Consider the following 21,458-nt stretch of genomic DNA (forward strand, 5'->3'; position numbering starts at 1 on the left):
TTTCACGTGGCACACACATACACAAGGAAAGGAGCAAACACCTGTCCTGCACCGCTTATTTCAGCCCTGTCACTGACATTTCTTACTCCATCAAATGTAAAGTACCTATGGAAGCAGCAACATCATATAGCAACTTTGCAGAAATGACTGTACACCATTCTACATGGGTGTGTCCACATACAAACTGTTCACCCAGAATAATAGCCACTGCCAAACTGAAACAGAGGAACTAGGCCCCACAGTTGCCGAAACCCTCTGGTGTCAGTCTGCATTAGTCCACCACCCTCCGCCATCTTCCCATTCCCACCTTGTTCCAATTCCTGTCGCTCCAGATGAATCCGCAGTACTTTACACCTGCACACATCTGCCCACTCTACCATCAGCTTTCACTCCACCCCAGCCCACCCCTGTCCTGTACCACTCTCTCCACTTAACCAATCTGAGTTTGGCACCTGAGGGGGAGGGGTGGGTGGGTGGAGAGACAATGATCGGAGGCAACAGTGACTGTGTACCTGCCTTCATACATATTGTATTCCATCCGGATTTTTCATTACAGCAACGAAAAAGAGTGAGAGATGTGAAGGAAAGAGTGTGCATAAATATGGAAGTCAAAGGAAAACAACACACAGAAAAAGTACAAAACTTGTAAACATGGCTACACTGTATTAGTTGCTTAGCTTGTTTAAAAACTTACTGACTAGTGTGAAAACAGAAAATTACACCATCAATTAAGCCCAAGACATTTCAATGACGTATTAAGTACAAGGAATGGGTAACTGAAGATTGAGAAACAAAAAGTTAACAGAAGCTATGAGTAAGTATGCTGAAATCAAATTTTTACTCTAAACTTTCATGTTGTCCTCAAGTTGCACAAATCAGCGTTGCCATGTTATCCTACTTATTACTGGTACTCATGTCTTTTTTTTTCCAAATATACATTTAATTCTGTGTGCATTATACAGTATCAATCAGTGTCCACTGTGATGAATAAGAGAAGTAAGCACCATCACAAAAGACTAGAAGTATTCGAATCTGAGTGTATGTAGCTGTCCGAAGCAATCAACGCCTAATATGCTGTCAGTGGAGAACCCCAGAAGACTGCACTAAAAGAAATATTAAGCATGATAAACATGAACATTTCATACAATCAGGTCCTTGTAATGAGCTTTTAGAACAAACAAAAACAAATCTGCTTCATACACAATGGTCATCATGATGTAAAATCAAAGTGCCTTCAAGCATCTGGATGAAATGCAACTAAAATTAGTTCCCTGGTCGTGCCTGGATCCAATTCAATTTGTGGACAACTGTGAGTCATAAACAGATGAAAGTTAAAGTGACTACCAAGTAACGACAAATAAGTACGCAACAGGGCATTTAGCATTGTGATACTGAAATAAATACATTAGACTAGTTCATGGCACCAGTGCTACATGTGTAAAGCAGCCAATAAAAAATAAAGGGGAGCATACAAAAGACTACATGTGAGCTGTAAACATCTACTTGTACATAGGTTTGAAATAAATGTATACTTTTGCAACACACAGATCTAACTGAATCTGAAAATGTTTGTATTCCCATACAAAAGTACAATCAAATTTACCCTCTGTGATCAGGCACTTTAAATGAAATAAACTAATGATCATTAATGGCGAGTATCTTTTAGTTACTAATGGGGGAACTGCAAAATGTATTATCAATCACAGCAAACAGTTCTTTTCAACAAAGAAAGGAAACAAAGAAAATAAAATGCAGGCACAAAGAAGAGGCCTGATAATATATTTATTTACAAAACCAACAATCTAAATCTGCAGTCTCACTGGCATCAATAAATCCTCTGCATAGGAATCTTCCCACAATCCATGTTACAACCTACATTGTCTTCTCAAATGTATGGCCACATTCTCACATACTAAAAACCTGCAACTGCAGTCAGTTCATGATCACTTTCACAGATAATGCTGCAATTCATTCATGGTAGTTACATTTTATGAAACATGAAATGAATCTAATATAAACATAATACAAATGTGATATGCATAGATACAAAACTGCTTAAGTATGTACAGCAAGAAATCAACATATTAATATTTTATGAAATAACATTGAACTACATTATCTTAAAATTTTTAATGCCTGGAGCATTGGATTACTTAAAAAGTGTCTGAAGTGTCAACATTCACCGTTTTCAACTGCGTGCAATAAATAGAGACAAAAACTAGCTCCACAGTAATCAACACTCTGATACAAATTATCAATAAATACACACTTAGCAAACAACTGAATAAACAGAACACAATGGCAATTTTAATCTGTTACTTGCAATGTACAGTTATTAAAACAGAAAGCACAGCATAACTGAAACTACTCGAAGGCTATGAATTTCAGTTCATGTACAAGAATTCAAGTGTTTTGAAAGAAATACATCATCAAATAACGAAGAAGATCAAAAATATTGTTTGAATGTTTGTGCAAATAAACTGCTTCCTCTATTATAGGAATAAAAAGTCTTTCACACAGATTTCATTACATCATCACAATCTTCCTTCCACAAAAACAATTCATGCTTCTGAATGAACACACTCAAAAAAAGGAGTGCAAGTTACATATTTTTGCAAATGCTTTTCCATTTTGGCTAAAGAGTGGTCACTGCTTGAATATACACTATGTCAGTTTAGCCAAAGAATTCTCTTCCTGTAGCAGTGCCCAACACATTAAATGTAATATAGCTATAAATGGAATGGTTAATACTAGATAACATGCTTTCAGGGATTTGTAACTGTTTTTCTTCCAACAAAAATTTAAAAACCACTTTCCTTTCAATAACTGTGAATCAGGTCAAATAATTCTTTAACATATTGTCCTATCAGAGTGCACAAATGTCATCACACAAGTTCAATATTCTCAGCTCTATGACTTTTAGTATCAGATGTTTATTTTGTAAATGCTGCGAATACTGCCCATACTGTTTCATTTGTATTGGGTTTCATGCTCTCTGACTCAAAATCTAAGTCAAGGAGCTCACGCACTCTCTTCATAGCAAGTTCATAGTCATCATCATTCAGAGGTGCAAAAGCATTTTCTAAGACATCAGAAGCATGGGCCAGGAATATGAGGGATAACAATCGTTTGTCCATACGGTGAGGATCATTGACCCACTTTCCAAGGACTGCATCTTGAACCTGCACATAAAATTAACCCATGTTCAATAAATAACAATTAAAATCTACACACATTCAGTTTTCAGACAGTAAGATATTTAAAAAATTGTTATGAGTACAAATCACAGAATGGGTGAAGATAAAAACACTGACTGTAGAGGAGAAGAAATAAACTGTAGTTAGATACAAAACAACAACTGGAATATGACAACTCAACTTACAAGCTTTGCTTTCTACAATCTGTGGTTATCTTCAATTAATCCAATAAAATATGTGTACATTATTTCTTATGACAGTTGTGTTAGTGCACAATCAAATATCTGCAGGACATGCTGAAAATGAACTACCTTAATATGAAATGAACAACATGAACTGGTACATCAGAGATATTACAACATGTTTTACTACTACGAAGTATACAAGTCATAATTTATGGAATTTCTTAATTCCACAAATTGTGCCACAAATTAAGGAGAAAAAGTTTATTGAAACACACGTTATATGACATATGGGATAGATGTCAATGGCTGCTTACCAACAATGACACAAGAATAGCAAAGGAGATTGAAAAAACAATCATCAATTGCCAAGCCTTTGAAAATTTGAAAATAGTTTCATCATCAAGGGCAAAAGTAGACAGAAAGAGAAATGAAGTAAGCCCAAATGAAAGTGAGATGTTACTCTGGATGAGGCACCACAAATGGACGAGATAAAGGGTAAAGGCCCTAATTCTAGAGCACTAATAATGACATACTGCATATCAATAATCAAAGACAACCAGTAAAAATAATGCACGTTAGGCAAACTTGTAGAAAAGTTCAATGAAGATACGAGCATCTTCGAAAAGTGAGAGGAGCTATCAGTCAGGCCTTATTGCTGGAAGAGTAGCTGTGTGTGCATGAGTTGCGTGGTTGCGTTACCTCTCAGGGAAGACTTGGTCCATATGATTACCTGCTAAATAACCTCTTCTCCATGTCCTCTTTTTGGCAAGTAGAACTCAATCATAATACAGACATTCCATTACATTTAGATCACCTCATACATAGACAGATACCATCAAGACTGAATGTGACCTCTTGCGCTAAGGAAATGTTTACCAGTTTACAAGAAATTTGCATGGTGCACTCTTAAAGTAGTGAGAAATGGTTGACAGTGTGAAGACTGCATCCACTTTTATCGTGTTGGATGCTGTGAAGCAACCAAACAGGATGGAGATGTAGCTAGCTTTTATCACTGCAGTAGTTGTGCTTATCAATCTACAATTATGTAGGAGCAGTTGATCTTAAGTCAAAGCTGATCTGACAGTAGCACAGTTGTAAATACAGCAATTAGGGCCGCAGTTGGCAGCAGTAAGGTTAAGAATATGACAGATGACTTGATTGTGATCAAACCTGCCAAATCAGATACGATGTTCAAGAAAAGCTATAGGTCTGCTAGTTTTAGTCTAGATATCTGGAACAGTTTCATTGTTCTGGAGGTTATGAATAAAAGTGAGCAGGTAACTCAGAGTGTTCAGGAACACTCAGATAAGATAGAGGAGTAAGTGAAAGTTAAGGTTAGCAGCAGTCAGAGGGTAAGAGAACTAGGAACTCTTCCTACTATTGAGCAGTCATAGAAGCGGAATGTCAAACTTTGAATTATAACAATTGCCAGAAAACCATTATTTTTAAGCCAAACACATGGTTCAGTAATGTTACTTCTGATTTAGAACTCTGCGGAAAGCTTTCGATAAAGGTCATTCAGTGATTATTGGCTATGCTGGGAACAGTTTCGCCCATAACTGCAACTACACAAGTGACGCTCATCGCTCGGAATGCTCCTTACACTAATGTGAAGACTGTGTCGCCACTGAGGTATAAAACATTGCCTGGATGATGCATTCTGTTGAACATCAAAATGCACAGTTTCAGCAGTTGCTCTATAAAGTGAAGCTACGACGGATGTGTCATTCCTCACATGGTTGAAACACACACACACACACACACACAGTAGAATTCCAGGATTGTGGATATATTCAGTATGATCAGAGTACTGGGTGTGCCCAATCCCTGTGACTTACAATGTTTTCACTAGAACTTCTTAAGGATAAAGTTATCCAAAATATGTAAATGCTGAATACTGGTCAACACAATTGCAACAACTAGAGGAGAAACAAAAAAATGCCAGCTTGGACAGCACAAAAGGTAACATAATCCAACCGGATTTTTCCGTCAGAACATACGAAGCTTGCTAATTAAGAACAATGAGATTCTTGCAGCAGTCCAGAAAAATGAAAAGTCAGAAGTTAATCATACAGATGTGCTGTGCAGACTTGGAGTAGCGGTTCTAGTAGAGTATGGGTCCCTAAGAGCACTGTTACAGGTTAGCCACTTCACAGTAGACATGTGTTTTTGCGTTCCACCATTTTCACATTCTGCACATTCATTTACATTTATAAGCCGATTTCTGGTATGTCCTTGGTGTACAAATGAAAGCATGCCTCAAAGCTAGATCCTAATATTTTATGCAAGATTTAAGTGTTTAAAGGGAGATGTAATGGATTTTGGTCCAAAAAACAATTTTTCAAAAATATTATTTTCTTGATCTATACAGATTAATCTATGTTGTGTGTAAATTTTATCACGATAGTAGTTTTAGAAATGCCTTTAAATTGTTAAAACTTTGACTCTGCACTGGCAGCCACTCCCACCTTTTCTGGCATTGGGAAACTGCTTGCTTCAGCAGAATTTTTTGTCAGTGTGAAGGCTATTTTCTTTTGATATCTTTGGCTGACATCTATATCTTTACCTGAAAACTTTCTTGCATGTGGTTCATTTAGTTTTGACAATACTAACAATTATTAGTAGCTGGAAGGTTGAATTCGCAAACCTTTATGTGGAAGTCAAGATTTATGCATAATGCGTGGTGGAGAAACTGTGTTTAGGAAACAGAGGATCCATGGAAATCAATTTACCAACAAAAAGGAGGAAGCAGCTCGAAATGAAGAACATAAGCTCTCAGCTTCAGCATCGAAACTTGGGACAAGAGAATTGTACAGGTGCGTGAATGACGATGATATGGATTCCAGTGGGTTCAGACTTATTGATTTAGAGGTTCTCTTCCAGGCTATAAAGTTTTCATGTTCATGTGCTAGCTGTAAAAATATGGAATGCATGATTGTTGTTGAAGAAAATAGAGTGGGAATAGCTTGTGATTTAAAATTAATTTGTAATTCGTGTGGCTATGAATTTTCATTTTCCTCCTCCAAAAAAAACTGACACTGGTACCTATGAAAGCAATTTTAGGTTAGCATGTACTCTGAGATGCCTTGGACACAGCAAGGAAGGAGGTAATTCATTGTGTGGTTTTCTGAACATGCCTCCACCTTATGCAAGGTTCAAAAAAATAAATAAAGAAATGTCTAATGCTGTATGCGATACTGCCAAAGTTTCTGTGAAGAAAGCAGTGGAGGAATTGGTGGAAATAAACAGAAAAGAAATAGATCCTGTGGTAGATATTCATGACAGTGGACAGTGACCTGTGTGTGTGTGTGTGTGTGTGTGTGTGTGTGTGTGTGTGTGTGTGTGTGTGGGACCTGGATGAAATATGGTCACATTATCTATGGAGTTACATATTTATTGGTATTGACTCAGGTTAAGTTTTAAATGTAGAAACTATGTCAAAATACTGCCACCAGTGTGCAGCAAGGAAGACAGTGAGAAACTGTGGCAAGAAAAGCATGCAGTAGCATGCTCTAAAAATTATAGGGGCTCAAGTGGGGACATGGAGGCTGCTACAGTTGTGAGGATGTTCTCCAGATCTGAGGACAAGTACGGTGTTAGATATACTAAATACCTGGGTGATGGGGACTCCTCTTCGTTCAAAGCTGTAACAGGTAAAAATCCATACAATACAACAATAGGAAAGTTGGAATGTGTTGCCCACATCCAAAAGAGGCTTGGTGGTAGGCTTCGTTGCTTGCTGAAAGAGAAGAAAGGTGAAGTACTCGAGGATGGAAGACCATTAGGAAAAAAAGGCAAGCTTACTCTGAAAGAAATTTATTCTCTTCAGTTATTTCATGGGACAGCTATCAGGGGAAAAAAAAGAAAAAAAAACCATACACACACATAATTTAGAGGCAATGAGGCATGTTATGTGGGCATTTTTTTCGCCACAAACTATCCACTGACCAAACACCAATGCACTATCTGTGTCTGAAAGACAATTGGTGTAAGTTCAACAACAGACATGAGACATATTCACATAAACACTCATTACCAGAGCCTGTTATGACTGCAATTAAGCCCACATTCAGGTTTCTTGCAAACCCTGATTTATTGAGGAAGTGTCTTCATGCACAGACACAAAATGTAAATGAAAGCCTCAATAATTTAATTTGAATTAGATGCACAAAAAGGACATTCTGTGGACTTTAAGCACTCAAAATAAGCACCTATGATGCAGTTTTATGTTACAATAACAGAAATAATAGCAGAATTGAAGTTCTGAAGAGAGTTGGTGTAGATCCTGATGTTTTTACTACAAAGGCATTTTACACCATCAACAAGAGCAGGCTCAAGAAAGCTAACAGATCAGTGTCTTACCTGCGAATACAAGCCAGGCAGATTCAAAGAGGAGAGAAGAGAAACCTGGAGGATGAGAAGCATCAGTATGAAGGATTTTAAAATTGAGGTAAGCATGTTACATGTAGAAGAATGAGAAGAAAATCTTTGAACCTCATTTTCTCTGTTACATTTTTTACGTTATAAGAAGCCTTTTCTCACAAAGTATATGCGCTAGTGCTATGAAATTTTCAGGAACTGTTCTCAACGTGTTACTGTCTCGCTGGAACTAAAAAATATGAGATCCCGCAATTACAGTCTGATTTTTAGATGATTGTACGTAGAAAAAAGTTAATTTTGGATGTGCAAATTTAAAAACTGTTAATGATACAGTTTGTACCATGAATTAATAACTGTAGTTCAGTGGTCTTATAACACATGCATGCAGCTTTACTGTATGGTTAAATGATGATGGCATCCTCTTGGGTAAAATATTCCAGAGGTAAAATAGTCCCCCACTCGGATCTCCAGGCAGGGACTACTCAAGAGGACGTCATTATCAGGAGAAAGAAAACTGGCATTCTACGGATCGGAGCGTGGAATGTCAGATCCCTTAATCGGGCAGGTAGGTTAGAAAATTTAAAAAGGGAAATGGATAGATTAAAATTAGATATAGTGGGAATTAGTGAAGTTCGGTGGCAGGAGGAACAAGACTTTTGGTTAGGCGAATACAGGGTTATAAATACAAAATCAAATAGGGGTAATGCAGGAGTAGGTTTAATAATGAATAAAAAAATAGGCGTGCGGGCAAGCTACTACAAACAGCATAGTGAACACATTATTGTGGCCAAGATAGACACGAAGCCCACGCCTACTACAGTAGTACAAGTTTATATGCCAACTAGCTCTGCAGATGACGAAGAAATTGAAGAAATGTATGATGAAATCAAAGAAATTACTCAGGTAGTGAAGGGAGATGAAAATTTAATAGTCATGGGTGACTGGAATTTGGTAGCAGGAAAAGAGACAGAAGGAAACGTAGTAGGTGAATATGGATTGGGGCTAAGAAATGAAAGAGGAAGCCCTCTGGTAGAATTTTGCACAGAGCACAACTTAATCATAGCTAACACTTGGTTCAAGAATCATAAAAGAAGGCTGTATACATGGAAGAAGCCTGGAGATACTGACAGGTATCAGACAGAGTATATAATGGTAAGACAGAGATTTAGGAACCAGGTTTTAAATTGTAAGACATTTCCAGGGGCAGACGTGGACTGACCACAATCTATTGGTTATGAACTGAAGATTAAAACTGAAGCAACTGCAAAAAGGTGGGAATGTGAGGAGATGGGTCCTGGATAAACTGAAAGAACCAGAGGTTGTACAGAGTTTGAGGGAGAGCATAAGGGAACAATTGACAGGAATGGGGGAAAGAAATACAGTAGAGGAAGAATGGGTAGCTCTGAGGGATGAAATAGTGAAGGCAGCAGAGGATCAAGTAGGTAAAAAGACGAGGGCTAGTAGAACTCCTTGGTTAACAGAAGAAATATTGAATTTAATTGATGAAAGGAGAAAAAATAAAAATGCAGTAAATGAAGCAGCAAAAAGGAACACAAACATCTCAAAAATGAGGTCGACAGGAAGTACAAAATGGCTAAGCAGGGATGGCTAGAGAACAAATGTAAGGCTGTAGAGGCTTATCTCACTAGGGGTAAGATAGATACTGCCTACAGGAAAATTAAAGAGACCTTTCGAGAAAAGAGAACCACTTGTATGAATATCAAGAGCTCAGATGTAAACCCAGTTCTAAGCAAAGAAGGGAAAGCAGAAAGGTGGAAGGAGTATATAGAGGGTCTATACAAGGGCCATGTACTTGAGGACAATATTATGGAAATGGAAGAGGATGTAGATGAAGACAAAAATGGGAGATAAGATACTGCGTGAAGAGTTTGACAGAGCACTGAAAGACCTAAGTCAAAACAAGGCCCCAGGAGTAGACAACATTCCATTAGAACTACTGACAGACTTGGGAGAGCCAATCATGACAAAACTCTACCATCTGGTGAGCAAGATGTATGAGACAGGTGAAATACCCTCAGACTTCAAGAAGAATATAATAATTCCAATCCCAAAGAAAGCAGGCATTGACAGATGTGAAAATTACCGAACAATCAGTTTAATAAGCCACAGCTGCAAAATACTAACGGGAATTCTTTACTGACGAATGGAAAAACTGGTAGAAACCAACCTCGGGGAAGATCAGTTTGGATTACGTAGAAATGCTGGAACACGTGAGGCAATACTAAGCTTACGACTTATATTAGGAGAAAGATTAAGAAAAGGCAAACCTACGTTTCTAGCATTTGTAGACTTAGAGAAAGCTTTTGACAATGTTAACTGGAATACTCTCTTTCAAATTCTGAAGGTGGCAGGGGTAAAATACAGGGAGCGAAAGGCTATTTACAATTGATACAGAAACCAGATGGCAGTTATAAGAGTCGAGGGGCATGAAAGGGAAGCAGTGGTTGGGAAAGGAGTGAGACAGGGTTGTAGCCTGTCCCCGATGTTATTCAATCTGTATATTGAGCAAGCAGTAAAGGAAAAAAAAAAAAAATTCGGAGTAGGTATTAAAATTCATGGAGAAGAAATAAAAACTTTGAGGTTCGCCAATGACATTGTAATTCTGTCAGAGACAGCAAAGGACTTGGAAGAGCAGTTGAACGGAATGAACAGTGTCTTGAAAGGAGGATATAAGATGAACATCAACAAAAGCAAAACAAAGATAATGGAATGTAGTCAAATTAAATCGGGTGATACTGAGGGAATTAGATTAGAAAATGAGACACTTAAAGTAGTAAAGGAGTTTTGCTATTTAGGGATTAAAATAACTGATGATGGTCGAAGTAGAGAGGAAATAAAATGTAGACTGGCAATGGCAAGGAAAGCGTTTCTGAAGAAGAGAGATTTGTTACCATCAATTATAGATTTAAGTGTTAGGAAGTCGTTTCTGAAAGTATTTGTATGGAGTGTAGCCATGTATAGAAATGAAACATGGACGATAACTAGTTTGGACAAGAAGAGAATAGAAGCTTTCGAAATGTGGTGCTACAGAAGAATGCTGAAGATAAGGTGGGTAGATCACGTAACTAATGAGGAGGTATTGAATAGGATTGAGGAGAAGAGAAGTTTGTGGCACAACTTGACTAGAAGAAGGGATCGGTTGGTAGGACATGTTTTGAGGCATCAAGGGATCACAAATTTAGCATTGGAGGGCAGCGTGGAGGGTAAAAATCGTAGAGGGAGACCAAGAGATGAATACACTAAGCAGATTCAGAAGGATGTAGGTTGCAGTAGGTACTGGGAGATGAAGAAGCTTGCACAGGATAGAGTAGCGTGGAGAGCGCCATCAAACCAGTCTCCGGACTGAAGACCACAACAACAACATAACCTTCTCAGGACATTACAGTAAAATTTTCAGATTTATTGCATGATTAGAATTTGAGTTATGGCTTTCCATAAAAGGAAAATAAAGAATAAAAAAATTAAAATTTCTGGCAATACACTAATCCTGCATATTTTACTAATTTTTTGGTTAAAACATAGCTCTTTTGCTTTACGCATGCAAAATTTTAGATTTGTACATCAATAAATATGGCTGTAATTATTTTTTAAATAAATGTTTACTTTTTCGATTACATCCCCCTTAAAGGTGTGCACACGAACAAACTAGGTTACCTAAGTAGCAGAGGCCAGTGTGAGGGAGCTCAAAGCAGCACAAAGAATATTCTTACGTTATCTAATGGGGGAGCAGCACATTGTGGCGTCCGTGTGGCAGCATCAACCACAGCAGATGGGCATTGTCTGCCTAAGCGGACTGAACAAAACATTCTTTCTCCACTTTGGCAAAATATATATAAATGAAATTGTAACCCACCACACAAAATCCCAACAGACGGCAATAAGAGAGAGAAGTCGCAACGAGTCTGCATTTGGTGCATTTCACATCCATTGCTGCATGTAAGATATGGCTAACATATTTAATTTAAATGGACTGTATGTAGAGCACTCACTACTGTCCTCAAGTGTTACAATACAGTGTGAGAGAAGTACAATATTCATCATATTTCATGAACACTTAAAGATATTAAAATGAGGTTCTGGCAACTGATAGAATGAAAAGAGGCAATTATTTTCTGTGTAGTTACTATACTACCTTTTTTTTCCCTAAGGTGATACAGAAGTAGCTATAGTTTTTTTCTTCAATGAAGTAATTTTATTTCTAGGAGCCACCGACAGCTAGTGGCAAGAGAATTTGTGTCGGTTTGCAATAACATGTGAAGAAATTAACATTTATTTTTGTAATGAGAATTGCCTTTTTTGTAAGCTATGGATCTATCCTGTCCTCAGGAGCTAGTTTAATAATAGATTATGATCCAGGATTCCGTTGCAGTTGTTAGTGATGTGTAGTTGTGTAAACTCCACCACATCTTAGCAAAAGCAAAATTTTATGTAACAGGTAGGCTTTACTCAAAACTCACCAGTAATAGTATACCTGGCAGAAAGAATGTTAAAATACTGGCAGAAAAAAAAGAGTCTTCTTTTGCAATTTTGGTACAATCCTATAATCCAGTGTTTTTAATGAGTTGTGTACACATTAATAACTAGCAGAACCCTGCTGACTACTCGTCTAGTTGAAAACAGATTATCGATACCTTTGATGAACAACAACATACCACTAAAAATAAGGAGAATAAGAAGAAGCTGGTTTTTCATGCGTCTCAATGTTCATGACATCTCATGAACTTTACGCTGTACAATGATATAGTTTTGCACATAAATTTGTAGGTGTATGTGGATACTTTCTACAAAATGTATTGTGACTACAGTTGGTAGTCAAGAAGTAAGAAATTAAATTGTCATGCCTGGCACTGTGGTTGAACTGCTTGAAAAGTGAAAATGTAGTAACTGATCTTTTTTATGTGGGCAGCAATGAGTTTCAAAACGGTTTGAAATTATGTGTTAAGTCTGCTGGAAGCTGCCAAGTGCTCTTATTCTCAAATATTGGATCAATAACAGTCCTGGTAATATGCGTGGCACAAGTTATGCTGCCTTAAGAAATACACAGTTTCTTCCTGTATCACTTAATATATTGTGTTGTATCTTTAATATATAATTATACCTCCTCCTAAGTAGTCTAAGACAGAATTTTAAATTAGGTCAGTAATTATATGAAATACTGAAAACCAGATTTTCACTGCCCTGCATGCTGTCAGACAGGCAATTGGAACTGGGAACGAGTGATCATTTTGACTGTTTGGTAATATACATTTGAAGTGAGAAAATTCAGTCCTTCACTGCACAAGGATAGGAAGAAAAAGCTGGCACATAATTTGTTGGGAATCTTTACTTCACTGATCATAGAGGAGTGGAAAGAAAATCTTAAGGCAAGTTTCAGACCCAGATGTTCATTGGCAAAAGCATGCTGGATTACAGGAATCCCCAGAAATTGCAACACACGATTTATTTTCACCTGAGTTATTTACCCTTTTTCTTTGAGAAAAGTGTCATTAGTAGTAAGTTTCAAGAAACATCTACGTTAAATTGCTTCTTCTGTCAAAAAACAGTAGAGTTTCAAACTTCACACCACTAATATTCTAATATACTTGTAGTAGTTACAGAAACCTGAGTCATAGTCTATTATTAAACAAGCAACTGAGGACAAGAAAGATCAACAGCTTACAAGAAAGCTCATTAACAGTTTAAAAACAAATATGTTATCTCTTCACATACAAGTATGTTGTTGCAAACCAACATAATTTTTCCTATCCCACTGAAAAATATGTACTTTTGTCTCTAACTACATATGCAAAATTGTGCATATTAATCATTATCATCTAGTATTTTCTCTGAGTACTATCATTTGCCAAAATCACTTTTCACAATAGATTGAACCATTTATGAAATATGATGGGATTTTATTAATGGTTCAGTCTCAATGTACTGTAGTGCATGGACAGCAGTGAGTGAGCTACACAGAACCCATTCTGTCACGACCAGACACACAGATCTCCTCACAGGTAAAAAAGAAAAAAAATCATGATGTTATCTACATTTCATATGTATACCCTAATGTGCACAAAATGTGAACTACAAGTGACTCGTATGATACACCGTAAACTATTCAAATTTTGAATGATGAGATACTTAGTATCGGAATATCACAATAACTACACCAAAAATACAGGCAGTGCACCATGAAACTAATACACAAGTAAAAAAAAAAAAAAAAAAAAAAAATTCCAATTTTTTTAGTGAATACTTTCATCAATACAGTTTGCGAAAGACTGTCTCATGGCACCAACATATACTTTGTTGAGCTGTTCCGGCGTCATGATCAATTACACCTTGATGGAGCTGTGAGACGAATCGATGCGGGGTTAGGGATGGCTCCGAGGACAGCCAACTTTGCTCATGTTTCTCTGGTGCCCGTCGAGACTATCAACAGATGGGGTTTCACTTGGCATGGCCTACACCTAAACTGGAATGGGAAGGGAAGATTGGTACAGCTGATTCATGAAAGTATAGAGAGTGGATCTCGGGCCACACATGATCAAATACCTGTTGCCATAGGCAGGAAAAGTACATCTTTTTTAGGATAAATCCAGACAACAGGTTCCTCCACCTAAAGAGTATCTCCAGCACTTTAAAAAATACTGAAACAGTCACTCACAAGACAGATTTTAACACCTCAAATATCACATATACCACATGTCACAAAGAAAAACAAACCACTAGAAAGAGTAACATGTGGCATTTCACAGACCTAACAATCCTCCATCAAAACATGCAATCAATAAAAAATAAAATACAGGTATTAGAAGTTGAGCTCCAATCTTTGAATTGAACAGTAGTTTGTATTACTGAGCACTGGTGTAGAGACAGAAATTCAACATGTATTGTCATTGTATGAAAAGGTAAACTCTTACTGCAGAACTACTTCAAGGGGTGGAGGATCATGCATTTATATCAGAAAAGGAACACAGTTCAAATCAAGACATGACCTCAGTACAGTAAGTGAAAACAAACACTTTGAAATATCAGTTATTGAATTAAGAGGGCTTGATATAACCAAGAAATTAATCATTTTGTGTGTGTATAGATCTCCCAGTGGTAGTGTGGACACTTTTTTCAGTAAGTTAACAGAAGTTTTAGATGAAGCCTCAAGTACAACGGTCAACATAATTCTGCGTGGGGTCATTATCAACATCAATATATTATAATTATATCATAAATGAATCCATCAGCGCCTTCATAAACATCCTTCAAAGTTTTGGTATGTCACTGTTGGTCAATAGTGCAACAAGGATTACTACGACTTCATCAGTAATTGACCATGTGGCCACAAATATGGATAGGGAAAAATGTGATGTAGCTGTAAAAGGTCTCTGACTATCAGACCATCTCTGTCAAATAACAACAGTAAAATCAGGCATCGAATCATTCCCTAAACTACAAGCCTACTAATGACATCTATCAGAAATCAAAATAAAAGATTTTTCAAAAGAACTAGAAAAACAGCTGAGATGAAGTGCATAAGGAAACCAATGTGAATATGAAATTCTCTAAATTCTCCACATTGTTTAAATTGAACTTTAAAAGGCATTTCCAAAAGCATGCTCGTCTGTATCAATATCTCACCAAAACAGATGGATAACCGCAGGTATTAAGAAGTCCTCCTAAACACTTAAACACCTCACTTTCACGAGAAAGATTTGCAATGACACAGAATTCTTAAATTTCTATCATAGATACAAAAAAAAATCTATACGAAGTTGCTGAAAAAAGTCATTTTACGACAAAATAATATATGATGCAGAGAATAAAAGCAAAGCAGACTAGGATGTTATAAAAAAGGAAACAGGGAGAGGCAAACAAACACAGAATAATGTACTGATAAGGGAGAAGGACAAGGCAATAAATGATCCACAACACTTGGCAAACTATGTAAACGAACATTTTTCAAGTATTGCAGAGAAGCTACAGCAAAAAGTCCCCCCAAACAAATGTAACACCTGAAAATAATGTTGCACTAAATACAATAATGTTACTTCCAACCACAGAGAATGAAGTTCAAAAACTAATAAATAATAAGTCAGTAGGCTTACATGAAGTACCAATGTGTGTACTGAAACAATGTATAGGGATTATACAAGGCCCCTTAACAAATATAATAAATGAATCCTTCACATCAGGGACATTTCCAGAGCAGTTAAAACAGCAAGAGTTGTACCTTTGCTTAAGAAAGGTAAAGCAGAAGACATAGAAAATTACCCGCCCATTTCTCTGCTGTCACCATTCTTAAAAATAATAGAAGCAATTATGAAAGACAGATTACTGAATTACCTGAATAAATACAATATTTTAAGCGAATCACAGTGTGGTTCCCAAAGTGGCAAAAAATACAGAGTCAGCCATAGGAGAATTCACAAAAGTTGTACTTGATGCTCTTGATAAAGATGTGTGTCACTGGCGTATTTTTGGATCTCTCTAAGGCATTTGATACAGTCGATCACAAGATTCTATTAAATAAATTAGAAGCATTAGGAATAAGAGGGGTAGCTAATGACTGGTTTCGATCATACCTAACAGATATGGTACAAAGAATACAGATAAAACATACTTCAAATAGATCGAAACATTTAGTGAAACACTTATCAGAACCAAAATACATTAATATAGGGGTTCTGCAAGGTAGCATATTAGGACAAATTCTATTCCTGATATACATCAATGACTTTTCCAGTAGTGTTACTCATGGTGAAAAAATTCTCTTCACTCTTGACAGTAATATTATAGTCACTAAGAAAACAAGAGAACTCCTTGCCAAGAAAGCAAATGAAACTCTCGAGGAAGTTTATGATTGGTCAATAAGCAATAAAGTGACATTGAACATAAAGAAAACTAATGCAATGAATTTCAGTTTGAAGCGGACACCTCTACAGACTGTAGCAAATGCAAAATTTCTGGGAATGAATATTGATTCTTAGTTGAAGTGGTGTGAACACACAAAGGTACTTGCAAACAGAATGTCATCAGCATGTTATGCCCTTACAATCCTATCATCAGCGTGTAACATGCAGTGTCTTTTAGTTACGTATTATTCATATGTACACTCAATTCTTAGCTACAGCATTCTTTTTTGGGAAACAAATGCACAAATATGAACACAATTTTCAAACTCCAGAAAAGAGCCAAAAGAATAATAACCAAAAATACCAGTTGAGCTCATTATAAAGATCTGTTCAAAACACTGGGGATTTTAACTGCTCCATGTGAATACATTTACCAGTCAGTTGTAAACATCAAAAATAACATTGGTAATTACTGCATAAACAGCTCTGTCCATGACCATGCAACAAGAGAGAGACTCAACTTACATTTACCAAGGAAAAACAAACATAAAACTCAAAACAGCATTTTCTACCTAGGAATAAAACTGTATAATAAATTACCAAAAGAGATTAAAGAAATTGCAAAAATACACTTATTTAAAAAGGCAGCTAAAAAGTACGTGTTATGGAATACGTTTTATACATTGAAAGATTACTTGGCTAAAACAGAGTAGGGGTTTGATAAAAAAATGTTATACAAATAACAATAACAAAAACAATAATAATAATAATTATTATTATTATTATAAAATATCTAACATTCCACATAACACCTTCACTTTATGTTTTTTCCTTCTTTTTTCCTTTCTAGAAATACTTACCCCCAAGCTAGGCATAGTACAATACTAACCCCTCTTCCTCTTTCTGAGCTCAACATCTCACTCATTATGGAAGGATGCTGACTCAGTTTTTCAGGATAGCAAATAGGAACTTCCGGTACAGAAAATGGCCCAGAAATCACCAGTTTGTGTGTGTGTGTGTGTGTGTGTGTGTGTGTGTGTGTGTGTGTGCGCGCGCGCGCGCGCGTGTGTGTGTGTGTAGTGATTGAAGTGTTATGAAACAATGTGTGTATAGCGTGTGCAGTGACTTATAGTGAGGTATGAGTGAATAGTGTGGCATTACATTGTTTAATAAGTTATTTGTAAAAATAGTATTGTATATCAGGAGTAAATCTAATGATTGTCCCTAACTAGAAGTCTGTAAATATGTGTGTATACAAATTAACTTATTTTAAATTGATCTAAATTTGTGATATATTTTTCCCACGTGGAATGTTTCCCTCTATTATATTGATATCATAAATTTGTAATTACTTTGACATGTCCCATAGACCCGTAAAGAGAGATCTACAGATGAAGAAAGCTGCTGCTGCTGCTGCTGCTGCTGCTGCTACTGCTACTAAGACTGCGGAGAAGCCAGCTCACACACAACATTCTATTAGTACTGGCAGCTTAGTCGACTGGCAGATTAACTAGCTTCAGAATCAAATACTACCAACACTTACACTTTTATGTTGGTTTGATTTGGCAGTTAAAGGAGTAACAGCAAGGTCATCTGTCCCTTGGTCAAGAGATTGGTCACCTGGAGTTAGTGACATCAGCCAAAAATCTGATCAAATCATGAAATATTGATGCCAGAGTTAAGAAATAATTTGAAGAGAGGTAAAAGTGTATGGCTTGGGCAGGTATGCAGATCAGAGGATAGATGAGGGATTCATCAGGGCCTGTGTGTGATGGGAGAAAACTTACATGTATCTGAGGGTCCCCCCTCCCCACCAAACATACCTGATTAAAGGTTATGACAGTTATGGAGGAAAGAAGGGGTTTTAGCTTTGAGATTCATAATAGTAAAAGTGAGAAGCCAAGGCGAGAAAAATAATTTGCTTCAACTGTTCTTTTGTCATCAGCTAATATCGAGTACGAGGAGCCCTTAAATGCTTCCCTTCAATGGAATGCTACCCCTAAAACATAAAACAAGTTGCAATAGAAAATGTTGCAAACTAAGGCTGCTGTCAGAGGAGGGAGAGTCAAAAGTCTCCCAGACCAACCATACGGTGTGAGATGCCCCGGTATGCAACTCTGCACCTATACCAAAAGTAGTTTAAAACAGTGGTTCTGAGAATAAAACCCACATTCTCAGAGAAAACTAAGAATCAGTTCAACCACCCATATGCTGTCTGCCAATATTAGAGATAAAGAATCTGGAAGACCATGCTCAGCATGGAGAGGCAGAACGAAGGGGCATTCCACCAGGATTTGGGCTGCTGTCTGTGAGGCTACACAACCACAATGTGGGGCTGGCTCATTACATAACAGAAAACTGCAGGTTAATCTGGTATGACCAATGAAGACATAGGGCAACAGATTCCTTCCGGGACAAATGGAAGGGGGAGCACCATACAGCAGTAGTCTACTTAATTGTACAGAGTTTATTTAGAGGGGGCAGTAGATCACCACATTATATTCCATCCCCAAGTGAAGAGAGCTCTTATCTCACCCCATAAATCCGCACCTGGGATCATCAAAGCCAATTTTGGTTAAATAATCACTTCTCTCCCCCCCCCATGAACCATGGACCTTGCCGTTGGTGGGGAGGCTTGCGTGCCTCAGCGATACAGATGGCCGTACCGTAGGTGCAACCACAACGGAGGGGTATCTGTTGAGAGGCCAGACAAACGTGTGGTTCCTGAAGAGGGGCAGCAGCCTTCTCAGTAGTTGCAGGGGCAACAGTCTGGATGATTGACTGATCTGGCCTTGTAACATTAACCAAAACGGCCTTGCTGTGCTGGTACTGTGAACGGCTGAAAGCAAGGGGAAACTACAGCCGTAATTTTTCCCGAGGACATGCAGCTTTACTGTATGATTAAATGATGATGGCGTCCTCTTGGGTAAAATATTCCGGAGGTAAAATAGTCCCCCATTCAGATCTCCGGGCGGGGACTACTCAAGAGGACGTCGTTATCAGGAGAAAGAAAACTGGCGTTCTACGGATCGGAGCGTGGAATGTCAGATCCCTTAATCGGGCAGGTAGGTTAGAAAATTTAAAAAGGGAAATGGATAGGTTAAAGTTAGATATAGTGGGAATTAGTGAAGTTTGGTGGCAGGAGGAACAAGACTTTTGGTCAGGTGATTACAAGGTTATAAATACAAAATCAAATAGGGGTAATGCAAGAGTAGGTTTAATAATGAATAAAAAAATAGGAGTGTGGGTAAGCTACTACAAACAGCATAGTGAACGCATTACTGTGGCCAAGATAGACACAAAGCCCATGCCTACTACAGTAGTACAAGGTTATATGCCAACTAGCTCTGCAGACGATGAAGAAATTGGTGAAATGTATGACTAGATAAAAGAAATTATTCAGATAGTGAAGGGAGACGAAAATTTAATAGTCATGGGTGACTGGAATTCGTCAGTAGGAAAAGGGAGAGAAGGAAACATAGTAGGTGAATATGGATTGGGGGGAAGAAATGAAAGAGGAAGCCCTCTGGTAGAATTTTGCACAGAGCATAACTTAATCATAGCTAACACTTGGTTCGAGAATCATAAAAGAAGGTTGTATACCTGGAAGAATCCTGGAGATACTAAAAGGTATCAGATAGATTATATAATGGTCAGACAGAGATTTAGGAACCAGGTTTTAAATTGTAAGACATTTCCAGGGGCAGATGTGGATTCTGACCACAATCTATTGGTTATGAACTGCAGATTGAAACTGCAAAAAGGTGGGAATTTAAGGAGATGGGACCTGGATAAACTGAAAGAACTAGAGGTTGTAGAGAGTTTGAGGGAGAGCATAAGGGAACAATTGACAGGAATGGGGGAAAGAAATAATACAGTAGAAGAAGAATGGGTAGCTCTGAGGGATGAAATAGTGAAGGCAGCAGACGATCAAGTAGGTAAAAAGACGAGGGCTAATAGAAATCCTTGGGTAACAGAAGAAATATTGAATTTAATTGATGAAAGGAGAAAAAATAAAAATGCAGTAAATGAAGCAGCAAAAAGGAACACAAACGTGTCAAAAATGAGATCGACAGGAAGTGCAAAATGGCTAAGCAGGGATGGCTAGAGGACAAACGTAAGGATGTAGAGGCTTGTCTCACTAGGGGTAAGATAGATACTGCCTACAGGAAAATTAAAGAGACCTTTGGAGAGAAGAGAACCACTTGTATGAATATCAAGAGCTCAGATGGCAACCCAGTTCTAAGCAAAGAAGGGAAAGCAGAAAGGTGGAAGGAGTATATAGAGGGTCTATACAAGGGCCATGTACTTGAGGACAATATTATGGAAATGGAAGAGGATGTAGATGAAGACAAAAATGGGAGATAAGATACTGCGTGAAGAGTTTGACAGAGCACTGAAAGACCTGAGTCGAACAAGCCCCGGGGAATAGACAACATTCCATTAGAACTACTGATGGCCTTGGGAGAGCCAGTCATGACAAAATTCTACCATCTGGTGAGCAAGATGTATGAGACAGGTGAAATACCCTCAGACTTCAAGAAGAATATAATAATTCCAATCCCAAAGAAAGCAGGCATTGACAGATGTGAAAATTACCGAACAATCAGTTTAATAAGCCACAGCTGCAAAATACTAACGGGAATTCTTTACTGACGAATGGAAAAACTGGTAGAAACCAACCTCGGGGAAGATCAGTTTGGATTACGTAGAAATGCTGGAACACATGAGGCAATACTAACCTTACGACTTATATTAGGAGAAAGATTAAGAAAAGGCAAACCTACGTTTCTAGCATTTGTAGACTTAGAGAAAGCTTTTGACAATGTTAACTGGAATACTCT

General features: G+C 37.5%; 1 protein-coding gene across 1 annotated transcript in view; it reads right to left on the reverse strand.

The window, feature by feature from the left end:
• Window positions 1-1,745: 1,745 nt before the first annotated feature.
• Window positions 1,746-21,458, reverse strand: part of LOC126483722 (Golgi phosphoprotein 3 homolog sauron) — a 48,152-nt gene continuing 28,439 nt past the window's right edge. Inside the window, exon 4 of the mRNA XM_050106825.1 lies at window positions 1,746-3,182. Coding sequence (XP_049962782.1) covers window positions 2,934-3,182 — 249 coding nt within the window. The 3' untranslated portion in view covers window positions 1,746-2,933. The remainder of the gene's footprint in view (window positions 3,183-21,458) is intronic.

Source organism: Schistocerca serialis, chromosome 6 (genome assembly GCF_023864345.2).
Source record: "Schistocerca serialis cubense isolate TAMUIC-IGC-003099 chromosome 6, iqSchSeri2.2, whole genome shotgun sequence".
Classification (NCBI taxonomy): Eukaryota; Metazoa; Arthropoda; class Insecta; order Orthoptera; family Acrididae; genus Schistocerca; species Schistocerca serialis.